General features: G+C 39.2%; 2 protein-coding genes across 5 annotated transcripts in view; one reads left to right on the top strand and one right to left on the bottom strand.

The window, feature by feature from the left end:
- Nucleotides 1-16,294, bottom strand: part of LOC122776381 (receptor-type tyrosine-protein phosphatase zeta-like) — a 940,026-nt gene that overhangs the window by 627,942 nt on the left and 295,790 nt on the right. The gene's annotated exons all lie outside the window — the stretch shown is intronic.
- On the top strand, nt 10,966-13,310 carry dnajc24 (DnaJ (Hsp40) homolog, subfamily C, member 24). Its single transcript, XM_044036966.1, has 4 exons — nt 10,966-11,370; nt 11,967-12,102; nt 12,393-12,461; nt 12,748-13,310. Exons 1-4 carry the CDS (start codon nt 11,269-11,271, stop codon nt 12,957-12,959), a joined length of 519 nt encoding a protein of 172 aa, XP_043892901.1. The 5' UTR covers nt 10,966-11,268; the 3' UTR covers nt 12,960-13,310.

Genomic DNA, 16,294 nt, shown 5'->3' with positions numbered 1-16,294 from the left:
ATATAATATTCATGAAGCAGTGTTCCACTTTTGTCCCCTGAGTGCTCATTCATTTTAAGCCATTTTAGAATCCGTCAGGGCTAGACACGAACAAAGTACTAAAAGAGATTGTGAAAATTGCTCACATCAGAAATTTGAATCGCTAACATTACCTTAAAAAGTCCTGCTCCCAGTTGGCTTCATGCAGATCCCCTCATATTTACTTAAAATGTCCCTGAGTTTTTATTTTCTGTGGTCCCTGAATGCATTTTGTGTGACAGCAATGAAAAGTGACTCACATTGAGCTCCACATAGAGTTCTGTTTTGCTGTGAAGAGTTTCGACAGTGTGACTTCAGTTTTGACCAAATCTTGTTAGCACTGGAAATGATAAAAAAACAACTTTGGCTTCTGCATTCTTCTTCGTCTTCCTCTAGGTCAGCTCCTGTGTGTGTGTGTTGTCGACGTGTCAGCTATGCTGCAGAGTGATATACAGTGATTGTTGTGGAGACGTTGTGCACATACTGTACCTGCTCTGGAGACAATGGGACGGAGAAATGTAAACAAAAGCAGAGTGACTGAGAAGAGACAGAGATTAAATACACATCTGTAGAGAGAGTGAAAGAACACGAGGGATGATAAAAGCTCATTAGCTAAAAGGTTGCTCTCTCACCTCATGCTGCAATGTGTGTGTCTGTGTGTGTGTGTGTGTGTGTGTGTCCACTGGCTTTCATTCAAAAAGGACAAAGAGCCTTGTCAAGTCAACATGCAGCCAGTCAAGCAGACGATACAGGGCACACACACACACACACACACACACACAGTTATAGTATATGTTTGGACATGAGTATTGTCTGAGGACACCGATGCTGTTTCCAAGTCATTTAACTTTAGATGGTATTTAAGCTGTCCAATGATTATCATTCTGCCTGAAACACAAACAAACATGGATAGACAGACATACAGGCAGACAGACAGACAGACAGACAGATGAGATTATGACACATTTAGCAAAAATAATCACTCATTCACTCTTTGCACCATCAGAAAGTAAACACAAACATAAAATGAAACTTGCCAAATTACATAAGCTATGGTTTTTTTTTTTTTCCCAGTGTCATAATATGAGCCATAAACCAGAAGGACGAACTGTTGATCAACTACTTTGTCTTTTATTTATTTATTTATTTTTAATAATAATTGCTGCTTGCGCCTTTGACTTGTCCTCTGGGGACAAAAGCCACACACACACACACACACACGCACACACACACACACACACACACACACACACACACACACACACACACACACACGTGCCTGCTGTTCCTTGTATGACCAGGAGGTGATAGTATGAGTCCAGCAATGATCTTTAATTTTCACTTAATCTATTGAGCACTGATCTGAAAGAAATGGAGTATAATTCTTTCTTTCTTTCTTTCTTTCTTTCTTTCTTTCTTTCTTTCTTTCTTTCTGACAATGGCTCATCCCTGTTTTCTGGGAGCTGTCAGTGTGAATATTCACCTTGGCTACTGAAGCGGACAAATGACACCTTTTAAAGCTGCGAGGTGTCTGTGTGTGTGTGTGTGTGTGTGACACGCGTAGCGACAGTTTCATAAAGTGCAAATTCCATTCTTGTAGCAACAGTCTGTAGAGAATATTGTTTACACTTCATTAGCTTCATGTATGTGTGCGTGTGTGTGTGTGTACATCAGCCTGTGAGTGTGTCAGAGAGCATAAAGCAGTCAAAAAGTTTGCGTGTGTGATTGAAAACTCTGCTTTGGGAAGAAGCAGTCACATCATTCGTCTTTGCCTGCAATTAAAATTGTAGAGGCAGACACTGTTTCCATCATTTTATGAACATTTGAAGGTTTGTTTTGTGTCTGTTTCTGGGTCATAAGAGGATAAAATGCAGCATAGAGTGTAGATTATATTGATTGAGCCTTTTATTACGTGGTAAAAAGCCGTTCTTCTTGGTCAACTTGCAGTAAAAATATCCTTAAGATTCTCATCTTGGTGATTTTTCAGGCGAATTTCACCACAGTAATTATTAACACTTTCAGAGAGGGGTGAACAATATAGTTAGGTTGAACTTGAGTGCATTACTCATACTAAAATAGAACTAACGAAGTCCACACAGAAGCATTCCTGATCCACTTCACAGCACAAAGTGATTAAACATCACACTGACATTTTCCACAACCGCGTCTTTATGACATGCAGGTCTTTCGCTCAGAGCGACAACACCGAAGTCGCGTCAACAATTAGAAAGTTGGACACAAACTTTTATTTACTGCAATTCAGAGACACGTTAGTAATTAGAGAGAGAAGGAGACTTTGACGTGAACAAGGCAATGAGAAAAGTGAGCCGAAAATTGCCACTTTCAGGAGATAGACGCAATCATTTGTGATTTATTAGATGGTATAGAGTCCAACAGTCACTTTAAAAAAAAGCTGGGGTTGAGCTGAACTATCATGTTTTTTATTTAATGTGAAACTGGGTAGTCGTAGACATTTCTTAGATCATCTCTAAAGCCTGAGTCCATAATTAAGGCCAGAGCATCGACTATTGCATCCACTTTTTGGATGCAATAGTCGATGCTCTGTGATCCTATACATTTTGGAGGAATTATAGTTAAAATCACATTTTGTGTTCCCACTAGCCCAGACAGATGCCAACCTCACCTTCTTTTTAATCTGGTTAATGCAGCAAACCCTGGTAGTGGTCAAAAGTATGTTTTCTGGCAACAGGAAGTAGCCTTCAGTAACATATCATGCTTGTGTTGTGGTCTACATTTGCCAGTGTTGTGATGAAACAAATACTTTGTTACTGTACTTAAGTACACAATTCATGTATCTGTACTTTACTCTGTTATGTGTATTTGTAGCCACTTTTACTCCACTACATTTCCTCTAACTATCTTTGTGACTAGTAGTTACTACCAAATAAAATCAGAAGAAGAAGAGTTAGTGGTCTGTATTTATATAAAGCTTTTCTAGTCTTGAGCTGCTTTAAACTACAGTTTTGCCGATCACATGCTTCAGCATGGGGTTAAGTGTCTCGCTCAAGGACACATATAGACTAGCATTTAACACACAACCATCCAGTTGAAAGACAACTCACCCTACCACTGAGCTACTATGGCACACTCCTTACTCGTCACTTTTTGAATCCTTTTACTTTTACTTCTAAAACTTAAGTACATTTTATATCAGAAAATTACCTTCGATACAAGTAAGTACAGTAAATGTCAAGTAAAGTAATATTATAAAACTAGTTATACCAAAGTAATGTTCTGGTAAAATACTAGTATTTTATCCCTTTAAGGTACTTTATACAAGACAGCATTTGCTATATAACTTGATATAAGTATTGGTGGGTGCCCTGGTTTGTATTTAAAATACTTCTCATCTCATTACTTATTAGTATTTTATCAGTGGACATCAAGCACTTAGTGATGTGAACGATTATTTTCATAATCAATTAATCGATTAAACATATTTGGTCTGTAAAATGTCAGAAACTGTTCCCAAACCTGGAAATGATGATGTTCTTGAATGCCTTGTGTTGTCCACAAACTAAAATGACTCAGTTTTTTTTAATGATTTCTTTGTGAAATGGAGGAAAGAAACTGGAAAATATTGACATTTAAGAAGCTGAAGAATCAGATAACCTAAATGGAAAAGCCCTCAAAATACTGTAATAAATAAACGGTTCATTGTAATGAAGTGAAGTGTTTACTTACAGGTGATTTGGACACTGTCATCACCACTTGGCCTCTAGCTGATGTCAGGCAGAGCATGTTGATGTGTTTCAGGTTGTATGATGTGGTTCAGTGTAGCCACAGTGAACAACCTGTGGTTAGGTTTAAAAAAAACCACTTAGTTAGAGCAAGGAAAAGATCATAGTTTTCCCTGATATCATTAATAAAAGAGGAAGTCCTGATTTTAGTTCATTTATAAAGACAATTAGACCTTTAGGAAACATTTCTCACCAAGAATTTCCATGACAAATAACATCCTCTCAAATGTTTACACACTGCCGCCACCTCTCGCTCCTCCACATCTTTGATGAAAACTTTGCCTGAAACACAAAGTAAATACATGACACATTTGGCAATTATGGTGAAATCCACATGTTTTCCCCATGGTTATAGAAAAGTGAAATAGCAACATTCTGTCTGTCCAGTAGATATTCAAGTTTATTTTTTATAGGATTATTCATACGCAGGGCAAGAAAATCACAGAATAAGGACAAGACATTCAAATTACAATAAAATCAACATTAAATTAAAATAGGCATTCAAATGATAAGCGGCAAAGGCGTGATTTGCCAATAAAAGTGCATTTAAAAGACTAAAAGAATTTAGTTTTCAGGGCCTGATTGAAATGAGCTGACAGTGCTGAGATTTATTTAGGAAGCTTGTTCCACAGGTGAGGAGCAGAATCACTGAATTAGTTCTGCTTCTGGGAAACACACAGTAATCCTGTCCCTGATGATCTGGGGGCTGTGGATGCTTCATAGGGAACTAATAAGTCTAGGATGGATTTTGGTCCAGGACCGTTCAGTGCTCTGAAGACCAAGATTTTAAAAATCTCTCCTTGACGTTGTCGGACATGCAAAGTTGAGGACTTGAGAACTTTTTTTTCCTCCTTTTTGTTTGAGTTGGTATGAACTTGAGCTGCACCTGAATTCACACATACTTTAAATGAAAACAGTGCACGCTTCAACACACACACACTTGGAATTAATTCACTGTATGCATGAATACATACACATGGCCCACACTTATGCTTGAACACACACACTGACACGTTCATGACACCCGGTCTGTATGCACATGCTCTCACACACACACACACACTGGGTGATAGTGCAGAGTAAAATAAAAATACATTAAGGCTTCATTTGCAGAGATCACATCCTAATGTGTGGTGATGATCTGTGTTAGAGATCTATCTTTTTGAAACAGGTCATATATATATTATATATATATATATTATATATATACATTTTTTTTTTTATGTCACCTGAAACATTGTAACAAAGGAAATGTTACCTCTACATCTAAGCTGCCCCACGTCACAGATATTATATTTAAATCTGTAATTTTTTTTAATTATTAAAGCGTGGTTTTAAACCGTATTTATTCAGTAAATGTGATGCGTACATCTCCAATGCCAACACATTTTTGGCAACATAACAAAAATGTTGACACTTCTGCTGTGACCATTAAGTTCAATTCTGTTATTTTGTTTGGACAAGCTGCTCTGCAAGATGAAAACGCTGATCTCTTTACTGGACTATAGTGACTTAATGGTTTGGCACCATCTTATCTTTCTGAACTTCTTTTTCTTTATGCCTCATCCCGAGCTCTGAGGTCTAATAACAGGTTGTTTGATGCCACAATCCCGACTAAAAGCCCAGGCCCTTTCTGGAGCTGACCCTAAACTTTGAAACCATTTACCCATGGAAATTAAATCTGCCCCCACCATTGGTCATTTCAAATCACTTTTAAAAACCCTCTTCTTCTCTTTGGCCTTCACTTCAGGATAAGAATAGTCAACCCGGACACTACTATTTTATTATTTTACTGTTTTACTTTTATGTTTTTATTGATTTTTATGTTTTACCTTTTATATTGCTGCACCTTTAACTCTGTAAAGCACTTTGGTCAACCTTGTTGTTTTTAATCCTTAGAACACAGCGCATTACAGTTGCTTTTTTCCCATTACTATGTTACAGCATTCAGTATATACAGAGGGGTATAATAATGTGTAATATAGTGTCTTATATAATTTTTTTCTATATAAAATACACCTGAGCAAAAGGTGATTAAAATCGGATTGAATTTGTGAAATTTTGGAAATATGCCACAGTTCACTAAAAGAATATATATAAAAGAAAATTGTCTAATTTTGTGACTTCTGCAGAATTATTGCTACTTTATATCACTACTTAAAATGTGATATAAAATGAATCATAACTTTGACTCAACAACACATAAGAACACAAAATCCCACATTTTTTGAAGCCTGAATATGTGCCCCCCAGGATGTCCATATAAGGAGTTGTGTATTATTCCCACGGCAATATGCCATGGGGGCACCTGAGGCGCAGATCTGTCAAAGTGAGCAATTTACAAACTTTCATTCTGTTACTGTAATCTGGACCGGACTGTCTAATGGTAAGATTAAGTAGTAAATATTTTCCTCGTCACATTTCAGTTGTCACTTAAGGCATTTCTTCAAGGTGAGCCTTTTGTTAAGTGGTTAAATGCTGGTTCTCTGCACACAGTGTACACATCACACCTCAAAAAGCCCTCCAAACTGTCCCTTTAAAGTTGTATCGATTGTAAACGCCTCGCACGCAGGCTTGTTGCTTTTTGCTGAGCAGCAGAAAAACCTGCTAAAATAGTTGGCAGGCACTCTGGGTTTTGTTTTTTTTGAAGCGGGCCGACACTTTATTTAGGAAGCAGCTGCCTGGGAACTTCTGTTGACCAGCTGTGTTTCTCTGGCTCTGATTCACTGTGACACACACACAAGCAAGCAAGCAAGCAAGCAGCCTCTTGCTGGTTCAGCAATTTAAAGCAGCGAAGTGTTTCAGAGCACAGCAAGATGCGACCCTTCATCAATCACACACACAGGGACACAGAGAGCGAGAGAAGCAGGTGGTGGACAGTGAGTGTGTGTCTGAGGTGAGGATGAGATGAGGTCTTGTTCCACTCGAGTGTGTTTCCACGCACAGTCACCTGCCGTCACAGTCAGTGTGTGGCTGACTTTGAGGAAATGCCAACATTCTGCTCACATATAAACTCACCGGGAACATCATAATGATCCACAAACAACACAAAGTAAAACTGCCAATACATTGATTTTCTCCTCCGCATGGATACTAGGACTCTGCAAGTTGTGCAATTGCATCTCTTAGTCAGACTAAGGCCTTAATTCGATTAAACTGTGGTACTCAGGTGAGCCTGTGGGATACCTCCTTCACCTATAACCAAAATCAGATCTGTAAGGATGGATGGATGGATGGATGGATGGATAGATAGATAGATAGATAGATAGATAGATAGATAGATAGATAGATAGATAGATAGATAGATAGATAAAGATACTTTACAATTATAATAAACTTAACTTAAAATAACTGTCCACTCCAGGCTTCACAGTCATGTGTAATTATTTTGGTATAAGAATTGTGCATCTAAAAATAGAAAAGAAGTGACATTAAATCTAAGTGTCCAATTGTGTCCAACCGTTTCTTTTACTGTGTGTTGACTTAAAGTTCTGTGCAAGTGAAAAAAAATCAAATCAAATCACTGAAGCGTTGACAAAAGCTTGGTATTTATTTATTTGGATATGGGCGTTAAGTGTCTGGTTAGTGAGCGCTTGTCAATTAAAGACAATAACAGCAGAGGCAGATTAATAAACTAAGATAGTTGTTTTTTCTTAATGTCGATGATTATTATTTTAGTTAACACCTTTCTAATGAGCAGCTGTTCCCCATTTCTGTGTGTGTGTGTGTGTGTGTGGAGTCAGACTGCAGGCTGCAGAGAAAGAATCTGATGTTTGGGTCAGTGGTTCTGTCTGACTGACATGTTGTAGCTGCCTGTATTATGCTGCTTGTTTATCATGTTTTTTTATTGTCTTGTAATTAACAACAGCTCGATGTGTGATCACGAGCAGGGCCTGTGTGTGTGTGCGTGCATGTGTGTGTGTGTGTGTGTTTGTTGACACTATCACATTATAGTGGTCTTCCTTATGGGGACAAAAAGCACCGCAATGATCATATTTTAAGGTGAAGACATTTTGTATGGCTAGGATGAGGTTAGGGTTAGATTAATGTAGGATTATGGTGACAGTGAGTCTAGCAGGAAGTAATGCAAGTCAATGTCATGTCCCCTGAAATCATGGAAACCAGACTATGTGTGTGTGTGTGCGCGCACATGTATGTTGTCTCTTCCTGGTTGTTCTTTTCTGTCTATAATGAGCCAGAGATTGCTGTTATTATCTTCTGTGTTGTTTCTTCTGCTCACACGTTTCTAATGAACAGCTGCTCTGTCTGAATGTGCTAGCCAGAGTGCGCGCACACACACACACACGCGTCGCACAATACAAGTTTGAAAAGGCTTTGTGTTGCCCCCCTGAGCACTGCTGAGATTCTTTTGGACTATTACTTTATTATTACATTGTAGTTACAACAAAAACACATTCCGCACATGCACGCCACACAGTTCTTCTGATCTTTGAATATTAGTGTCGGGGACTAAGGCGACAACTCAACGTCATTGCTACCTTTGCACCCTCGAAGCAAACTTCATGCATCTCAATTTAACTGTTTATCTCGCCTCCAAAACTCTTTCACACCAGCACAACACATCATGTCTCAAAATCACCTCATTCATCCACAACACTGACAACACACATACGATAAATATAAGTATTTTATTATAAAATACAATATTTGTATTTGATTTGTCTTAAAACATGTTTTTCTTTGGGTGTACTAGGCCGTTGTATATTATTTGTAATTAACATAGTGATTTACAGTTTACTGTACAAAAAAACTTACAAAATGAAAGGGTAGAATGGCAAGAAACTAAAAAAAAACAAAACATCTATAACATCTTTTTTATATGCACACTTATATGCACACTGCACTCAGATGTGTTTGGAATTATTATTATTTCATTATATTGTCAAACCTTTCATTAAATAAATATATTTCAATGTGGCTGCAGCAGAAATGATACTTTTGTGTGTTAGCATATGAAAAATGTGCTGTATAAAATCAAAGTGAATTTAATTTCTGAGGTAATAACCAGTAACCAACAGAACATGCAACATGCAGCCAGTTAACCCTTAGTGGGAATAATACACAACTCCTTACATGGACGTACTGGGCGTGTGTTTATTTTATATATTCTTTTTATGTGTTGCTGAGTCAAATCTATGAGTAATTTTATATTGTAGATAAAAAAAAACAACCAAATTTCAGCAGAAGTCACAAAATTGCCATTTTTATATTTTATTTTTGTTCATAAAAATGAGCCAAACAAACTTTGAAGTGTGACATATTTCCAAATTTCACAAACTCAATCCGATTTTACAAATGTTGAATACTTTTTGCTCAGTTGTGTCTATATAGTTGGTGAAGATTTGAAAAAATAAAAAGCTGCTGAAAAAAAGGATATAAGACACTCTTTATATATGCCTCTGTATATACATTTTAACATAGCAATGGGGAAAAAAGCAGCCTAAATGCTGCGTTCTAAGTGAGTTTAGTTTTTTCATAGGTGTGTTCGTAAAGTACGGAAACAGAGAACTAGTCTGAGACACAGACACACGCCCAATGTATCAATGGCTGCTAGTGTGGACACACGGGAAGACAGACTTATAGCCACTTAACAATCAGCTCACTTAATTAAATCCATGCCCACCAAAGTCTACAACATCTTCAGAACATGTTCTCTGCTTTAGTTTTGGTCTTTTTCAAAAGGAAACAAAAGTTTGTAAACCTCTCACGCTCCTGCACCAAAGTCCAAAGAGAAATTCTGCATCTATTGTTGCATCATTTGTGACATTTTGAAGTCACAAAACAATATATTTGGACTTTCTGATGGAGGCAGCAGCTTCTCCGTGCCATGATGCAAAATCACAGACTTCTCCATGTACTCAGGTGAGGGGAATGATCGCTTTAATGGCAAGACAAAGAGAATACTTCGTACAACCTTGCTTAAAACTTAAACTCCTAATCATCAAATTTTAAAAGCATCTTAACACATTTTTATCATTGATACAAAAGTCTGGAATACTTTGTTCGATGCAGGAAGGAGGGACTGCGACACATCACTTAATAAACCATCTTCTAATATAAATTCACCAATATCTACAGTCTGTAAATGAGCAAAGAACTAGATCAACACCTCTGACACAGTGTCAGTAAAAACCCTCACCAAGACGGGGTTTATATCAGGGCATATGTGCTGAAATTCATCAGATGATACAACTGTATAAAAGTGCCAACTTCACCCCTCCATTGTGACAGTGAATATTTTGTCACTTGACTAATTGAGCCTTAATTCACCCAAAATGAAGAAATAATTAACTGCACAACAATGTCATTCACCCGACGTCTTTCTTCCCCTCTCCCCTTCTTCTTCTTCTTCTTCTTCTAGGGTCTCGTTAAAGAGCTGTGAGTGAGTGAGTGACAGACAGGAAGTCAGATCATAAAGGTGTCAATGTTTCACCTCAGGTCTTGTGTTCCCATTTCAATTAACAGATTGCTCCCGATCTGTATTGTCGGACTGATATCCCAGCGTGTGGTCCTGCACTGCTCTTTCCTGGCTGCCTGGTGGTTTTGGCAGTGCATTTCAACACTATATTTAAATCTTTCAAAGGTAATATCAAGGCCAAGATCATTGTGATAATGTATTTAGTTTCCCATCGAGTGTTTTTCAGTCTGTATTGAATATCCATGGCATATCAGTGGCACAGTTGTGTTTTTGCCAAGGTTTGGTGTTGGACCACTTTAATACATGTGAACCTTTAATTTCTTAGATATGTTTATGTACATCAACAGTGTCCAGTCACAAAATATTTAAGCATATTGAATTTATAGTATCGTCAGGCTGCAAAGAGCCACCATTTCAATAATGTTTCTGATTCATATACATTTTGTTTAGTCTAGCCTACATAAAGAGGTTAAAAATAGCGTTATCAGTAAACTCTTAATTCTTTGTTTTCATTTATTGTAATTGGTCTTTGGCTAAATGGCTCTCCTTTCATACAATGAATAATTTTCAATAGTTCAGTCCAGCTTGTTTTGTTTATTTTTACCGAGTAAAAGCACATTTTCACAAGGAATAGTGATCAGGAGAGTAGAATTTTTTTTTTTGATTTCGTTATTTGGTTAGTTACTTTAGTTAGTAGATAGATTAACTAGGAAGTCTCCATCGGCGGAACCATGATTTTACAGGCGGAACCAAGCAAGAAACGGCGTTTGTTTTCAAGGGGACCGATAACATCGATGTACACTATGTCTGCCGCGTTACAGCTGTTTAGTAAGTCAAGTTCAATTTAATCTAGAACGAACTGCCTTTTACGTCGCTATTTCTCCGTACATTAATTGCGCTATCTCCGAACTCATTCATGTTTAATCGTACGTTCACGGCTCCTCTCTGTTCACTCGCGGTTTGTTCAACGTACAACATGAGCGCCCAGTGAACAGCTGTTAATCTTATCCAACGTTAAACTGCCGCAAAACTCACGGTATCCGTACAGACATGTGTGAAGCAGAGAAGAAGGACCTGTATGCTGTTCTGGGAGCCACTTCCTCAGACTCAGTGCAGCAGCTCAGACGCAGATACCAGCAGCTGGCCCTGCAGGTAAACACACCACACTACCACCACCAAACACACACCAGATAACTGGTCCTTCCATTTCCTCTGCCGTAAACCGGTGTGTGCCAGACTGATTGTGTGGTGTTTATATATAGTTGTCTGTATTTCATAATAATTTACGTATTTATTTTTAATGTTCAAATTTGCTCAATGTACTTTACTGCAGATGCTTTAAAAAAAAGTAGTTGGTAGTAACGAACTCACTGGTTTTATAAATTTAATATGATGTACTGTTTCAGTTTCGGAAAACTTTATTGGTCCTGTAATGGGCGGTTTGGTTTAACGGTTCCCAGAGTTTGAGGAACGGTTTGTTTTCCTCAGGGGTGCATGGTATTGTCAGCCTGAGGGCGTTAAAGCTAATTCACTGGAAAGAACATGGTTAGGTTAGCTAATGATACTTTTTGCTTTCCGTACTGCCTGAGTGGTCTCAGGTTCCTGAGTGAACTCCGGTCCTCCAATTTTAGAGCAGACCTTGACGATGCACATACATAAAGTTATTGTAGAAAATACTAAAAGAGTTCTGTTCAGATTGACATTGTGACAATGCTCATCGAAACTTGCATTTGTGTGTTTGTGCTCAGTATCATCCAGACCGTCTCAGGGGCGAGTGTTCTTTAGAAGCACAGTCTGGTGTGAAGAAGTTCCTGGAAATTGATGCAGCCTGGAGGATCCTGAGCGACCAGGAGAGCAGGAGACAGTACGACCTGCAGAGGAGAGGTAGAACAAAACCTTTCACCTTTTTTCCGTCTTACCCCCTTCATCATGTTGTATGTCTGTGATCATCTGTGATAAGTTATTATGCCCAGTGCAACACATGTCGACATCTGGTCGTGGTGCCAGAGAGTGGCGGGAGAGAAACAGGGCCTACCCCAAAAACTAAAAACCAAAAATATAAATGTGATACAAGGTGCTAATGGTTCTGCACCTTGTATCGTTAAAATGTTGATAGTATATGTTATAATTGCATCATACTACTACTGTAATAATGTCTTTTTATGTTTTTTCAGCACAGGAACTCAAACAGGATTGGCCTGTAGATTCAATGGTGAATCTGGAGGACATGATCTGGGACCAGGGTAACCTCTCGCACACACACACAAAGCGCATAACTGTATTTGAACTGTGTTTGAAGATAAATGATATTCACACAACATATTTATTTAGTTTGAGAAAACAAAAGGATGGAATTGTAACTATTTCCATCTTTGACAAAAGTGAGACATTAGTATGTATAAGTGAGTTTTTTGACCAAATGAAACTGCGGTCAGCATTTACTGTCACACTGTATCAGTGTTAGCTTCAGTATATAGAGCTATTTTACTCAGATATTTGTGGCTAAAATGTGTTTTTTTTCTTGCTTAGATGACTGTGTGTACACATACTGCTGTCGCTGTGGAGGAGGATTCAGTGTCTCCGAGGAGGAGGTGGAGGAGGAGACGCAGAGGAGGCAGCAGGACGGTGAAGAGGATGGAGCAGTGGAAGGACAACATGGAGGAGTGGTTGTGTGCTGCGACACATGTTCCCTCAGTGTGTACGTCACATGGTCGTCACACAGAAAGACTCCAAGGTTATAACGCGCCACGTAACGACACCAACATTTCCTCTCTGAGAAGTGGACAGTAATCATGTGTCCACACCACCCACAAAGATGATCACAGGAAGATTTGTGTTTACTGTAACATGAGTAACACAGTGTTCGACAGCCAGTATCAAGTAAAAGACACAAACTTGCAGAAGAGGTGGTCCAGTGTCCCAGATCACTGTTGCTCTTGCTCGTTCAGGGTGGACACATTCAGCTACAGTGATGTAACATCAGGATGTTGACAGGCTGTCAATGATGGGAGCTTTTGTGAGATCGTACCCCGTGGATATTTATTCTAGGAGTGTGAGAAGTCAAGTTTTAATAAAACAAATTACAATATGAATGGGAAAGTTTCATTCATTCATCTTCCATCACTTTAGCCTCCACATGAGGGTCGCGGGAGGCGCTGGTGCCAACCCCAGATGACATAGGGCGAAAGGTGGGGTACACTCACACCTGCAGTCAATTTAGAGTGTCCAATTGGCCTAATCCTCAAATCTGCATGTTTTGGACTGTGGGAGGAAACCGGAGAACCCGGGGAACACCCGCGCACACACAGGGAGAACATGCAAACTTCACGCAGAAATGGGAACGTTTCTTTTTATTTAATAAGTGTGAGCATGTTGATACGGGTCTGGGACTGGCACTTTGGTTGCTACGGCTACATAACACATTCATCCATATTATAAAATGTTTCATAAAGCAGTGTTTTTTATTTTTGTTCTGAATTTCAGATTACATAATAAAAATCAATTTACTGTTCAATTTACTATGTATCTATACAAATATAGGTGTATATAGAATGTATATATATCCTGATCGATTTAATAGGTGAATCTGGATTTGAATCGTCTCACAGACCCTGTGGCACTCCAAGTACCTTCTTATTCATCATTTGGCCTCACACCAACATGTTCCCACAGTGGTGGGCTTTGCAATTGACTTATCTGCGATGCTCCAGTCTCTCTGAGAAGTCCAGCACGTTGAGATGAAGTAGTACTGCAGTTTTTGTACAGGGCTAATGGTGTGTGTAGGGGTGAATGAAACCTTGAAGGTTTGATATCATGCAGATGTTTGTTGACCTGCTTGTTCAGATGTGGATTAATGTTGCAGGAGGAGGAACAGAGATACCTTTGTGGTGAATGTTGTTTTTTCTGAGGTAATGTGATGCCAAAGCTGTAGTGGGTGATGGTCTATCCTGTGAGGTTAGGCAGCATGAGGGGCATCTGGAGACTCTGGGGTCCTCAGTGCATGTTGGAACCTGCCTGCAAGCTGCCACGATGCGACTTAACCGTACCTGATACTCATCAACCCCACACACACGTGTGTATGTACTGTAGATGGATAATAATGCTGCTCTATACCGTGATGATTTATTCCTACGTGAGCTCATCAAAAACACTTTTAAAATGCACACCAAATGCTTGTTCACAAAAAAATCACGTCATTTTCGTTCAGAGAATTTGTTCCATATGAAACCTAACTGAGAATGTGGTTAAGTTTTGTGGGATTATAAATGTTTTTAACAGGATATTACAATATTTACATATTACATTGAAAAGTGCATTCTCTATCATGATGGTATATCACTGAAGCATCATTCATGGCGTTTAAGTGCAGACAATTCTGCTTTCAGGGGGAAAAACTATATTCATCTGAATAAATTGCACTTCATCAAATCTGGACCTTTTTTTTCCCTCAAAGTGATTGAGAGTAATATTTACCGTGGACATCAGTTCAATCAAGGATGAGTCCCCCTTTTTTTTTTTTCTTGAGGACTAATTATCACAGAGGGGGTAGAAGGAAACGCAGCAAGAAACAAAAGCAAAAACATGAATATCCTATGACCCTGAAAAATTATCCTGTGACTGCCTGGGGTCCTGAACCTCGGGTTTAGCACCGGTGCCCTAAATGACAGCGCTATTCTCCTCTCAGCGGGGCTGCGACAGACACACAAAGGGATAAAAGCTGGTAATGACTCTGCTCTCTCTCTGGTCACTCAGCCTGCAAAGGTCACAGCTGACAGAAGCTCCGAGGGATGATCATCTCCATCTATTATCCATCCATCCATCCATCCATCCCATCCATCCATCCAGCCACGTCTTCGTCACAGAGAGGTGATGAAGAAGACTGGAGCACAGAGAAAGTTGAGATGTGATGGGAAAAGGAGAGGGCGCAGGGAGGGGGTCCCTCCACTAATTATCGACAGCATCAGCGACGGTGGTCAGCAGTGTAGACTTTCTTCTACTGACGCACTGCGAGACGAGTGGGGGTGGAGGAGGTGACAGCTGATGCTTAAATGAGGGGTTGGTAGAATATTGATGTGACAGTCACAAAGACGTGCGGGGATGTGCTGGGATACAAAATCACTTTCACCAACACACCACCTACAATTACAGCGCTTTAGATCACTTTCTACCAACCAACCCCTAATCACCCCATCCCCCAGAACTACCACCGCTACCCTGTTTACACACTGTAAAATCGCTTGATCTCACTAATAAAGCAACTCATCTTTTAGCAGCAATTGTAATTAACCGTTTTTTCTGGAAATAGAAGCGAATGCTCCTTTCCCGACCCAAATTAATACAGGGTTTATCCGGGTTTTTTTAAATCTACCGGATTTAACTATACCTTCTAGTGCAGGGGTGTCAAAGCACAATTTGATCTCACGTGTGCCGGACCAGTAAAATATAGCATTTATTGAGAAAAATAAGTGCAATTTCAACAATATTATGCTTAATTTTACCTTTTACACGTGTGCATTACAATTTATAGATCACAGTGGATCTACAGTTTTGGATTAGATTGTTATCATAATGTGAAATTTTCACAAATCCATCCTGCGGGCAGAAATGGACCCTCTGGAGAGCCAGTTATGTTTGACACCCCTGTTCTAGTGGCTACACAGCGCCCCTCCCCCCCATGTGTAACTTCTCTTCATTTGTTTTTGTTGCATCCAAAAAACGGCACAAAAACCTGAATGAAGTGAAGTGAATGCGGCCCTGACCTCTGGGGCAACGACGGTTCCATCCGTGTTCTTCTTCTTCTTCTTCTTCTTCTTTCATCTATTATGATGTAAACTTGCACATAAAAGTGACCCGAGAACCTTTTCCTCTCCACGTCTCCTAACTGCTCAGTCACCGTATGACTTAAATCCGTTAGGTGCCAGCTCCCTGAGGACATCAGAATGTATTAGACAAAACAGACTCTGTTCGAAGCACACAGAGGTTGTCATCAGCACGTCAGTGTACAGGTAGAGAACAGATAGGCTTTAAAATAGTAGTACTACACTTCTTTGGTATTTAAATTACACATTATGTAACA

The sequence above is a fragment of the Solea senegalensis genome, linkage group LG10 (genome assembly GCF_019176455.1).
Source record: "Solea senegalensis isolate Sse05_10M linkage group LG10, IFAPA_SoseM_1, whole genome shotgun sequence".
In the NCBI taxonomy this organism is placed as follows: domain Eukaryota; kingdom Metazoa; phylum Chordata; class Actinopteri; order Pleuronectiformes; family Soleidae; genus Solea; species Solea senegalensis.
This window is presented reverse-complemented; position numbering and strand designations above follow the sequence as displayed.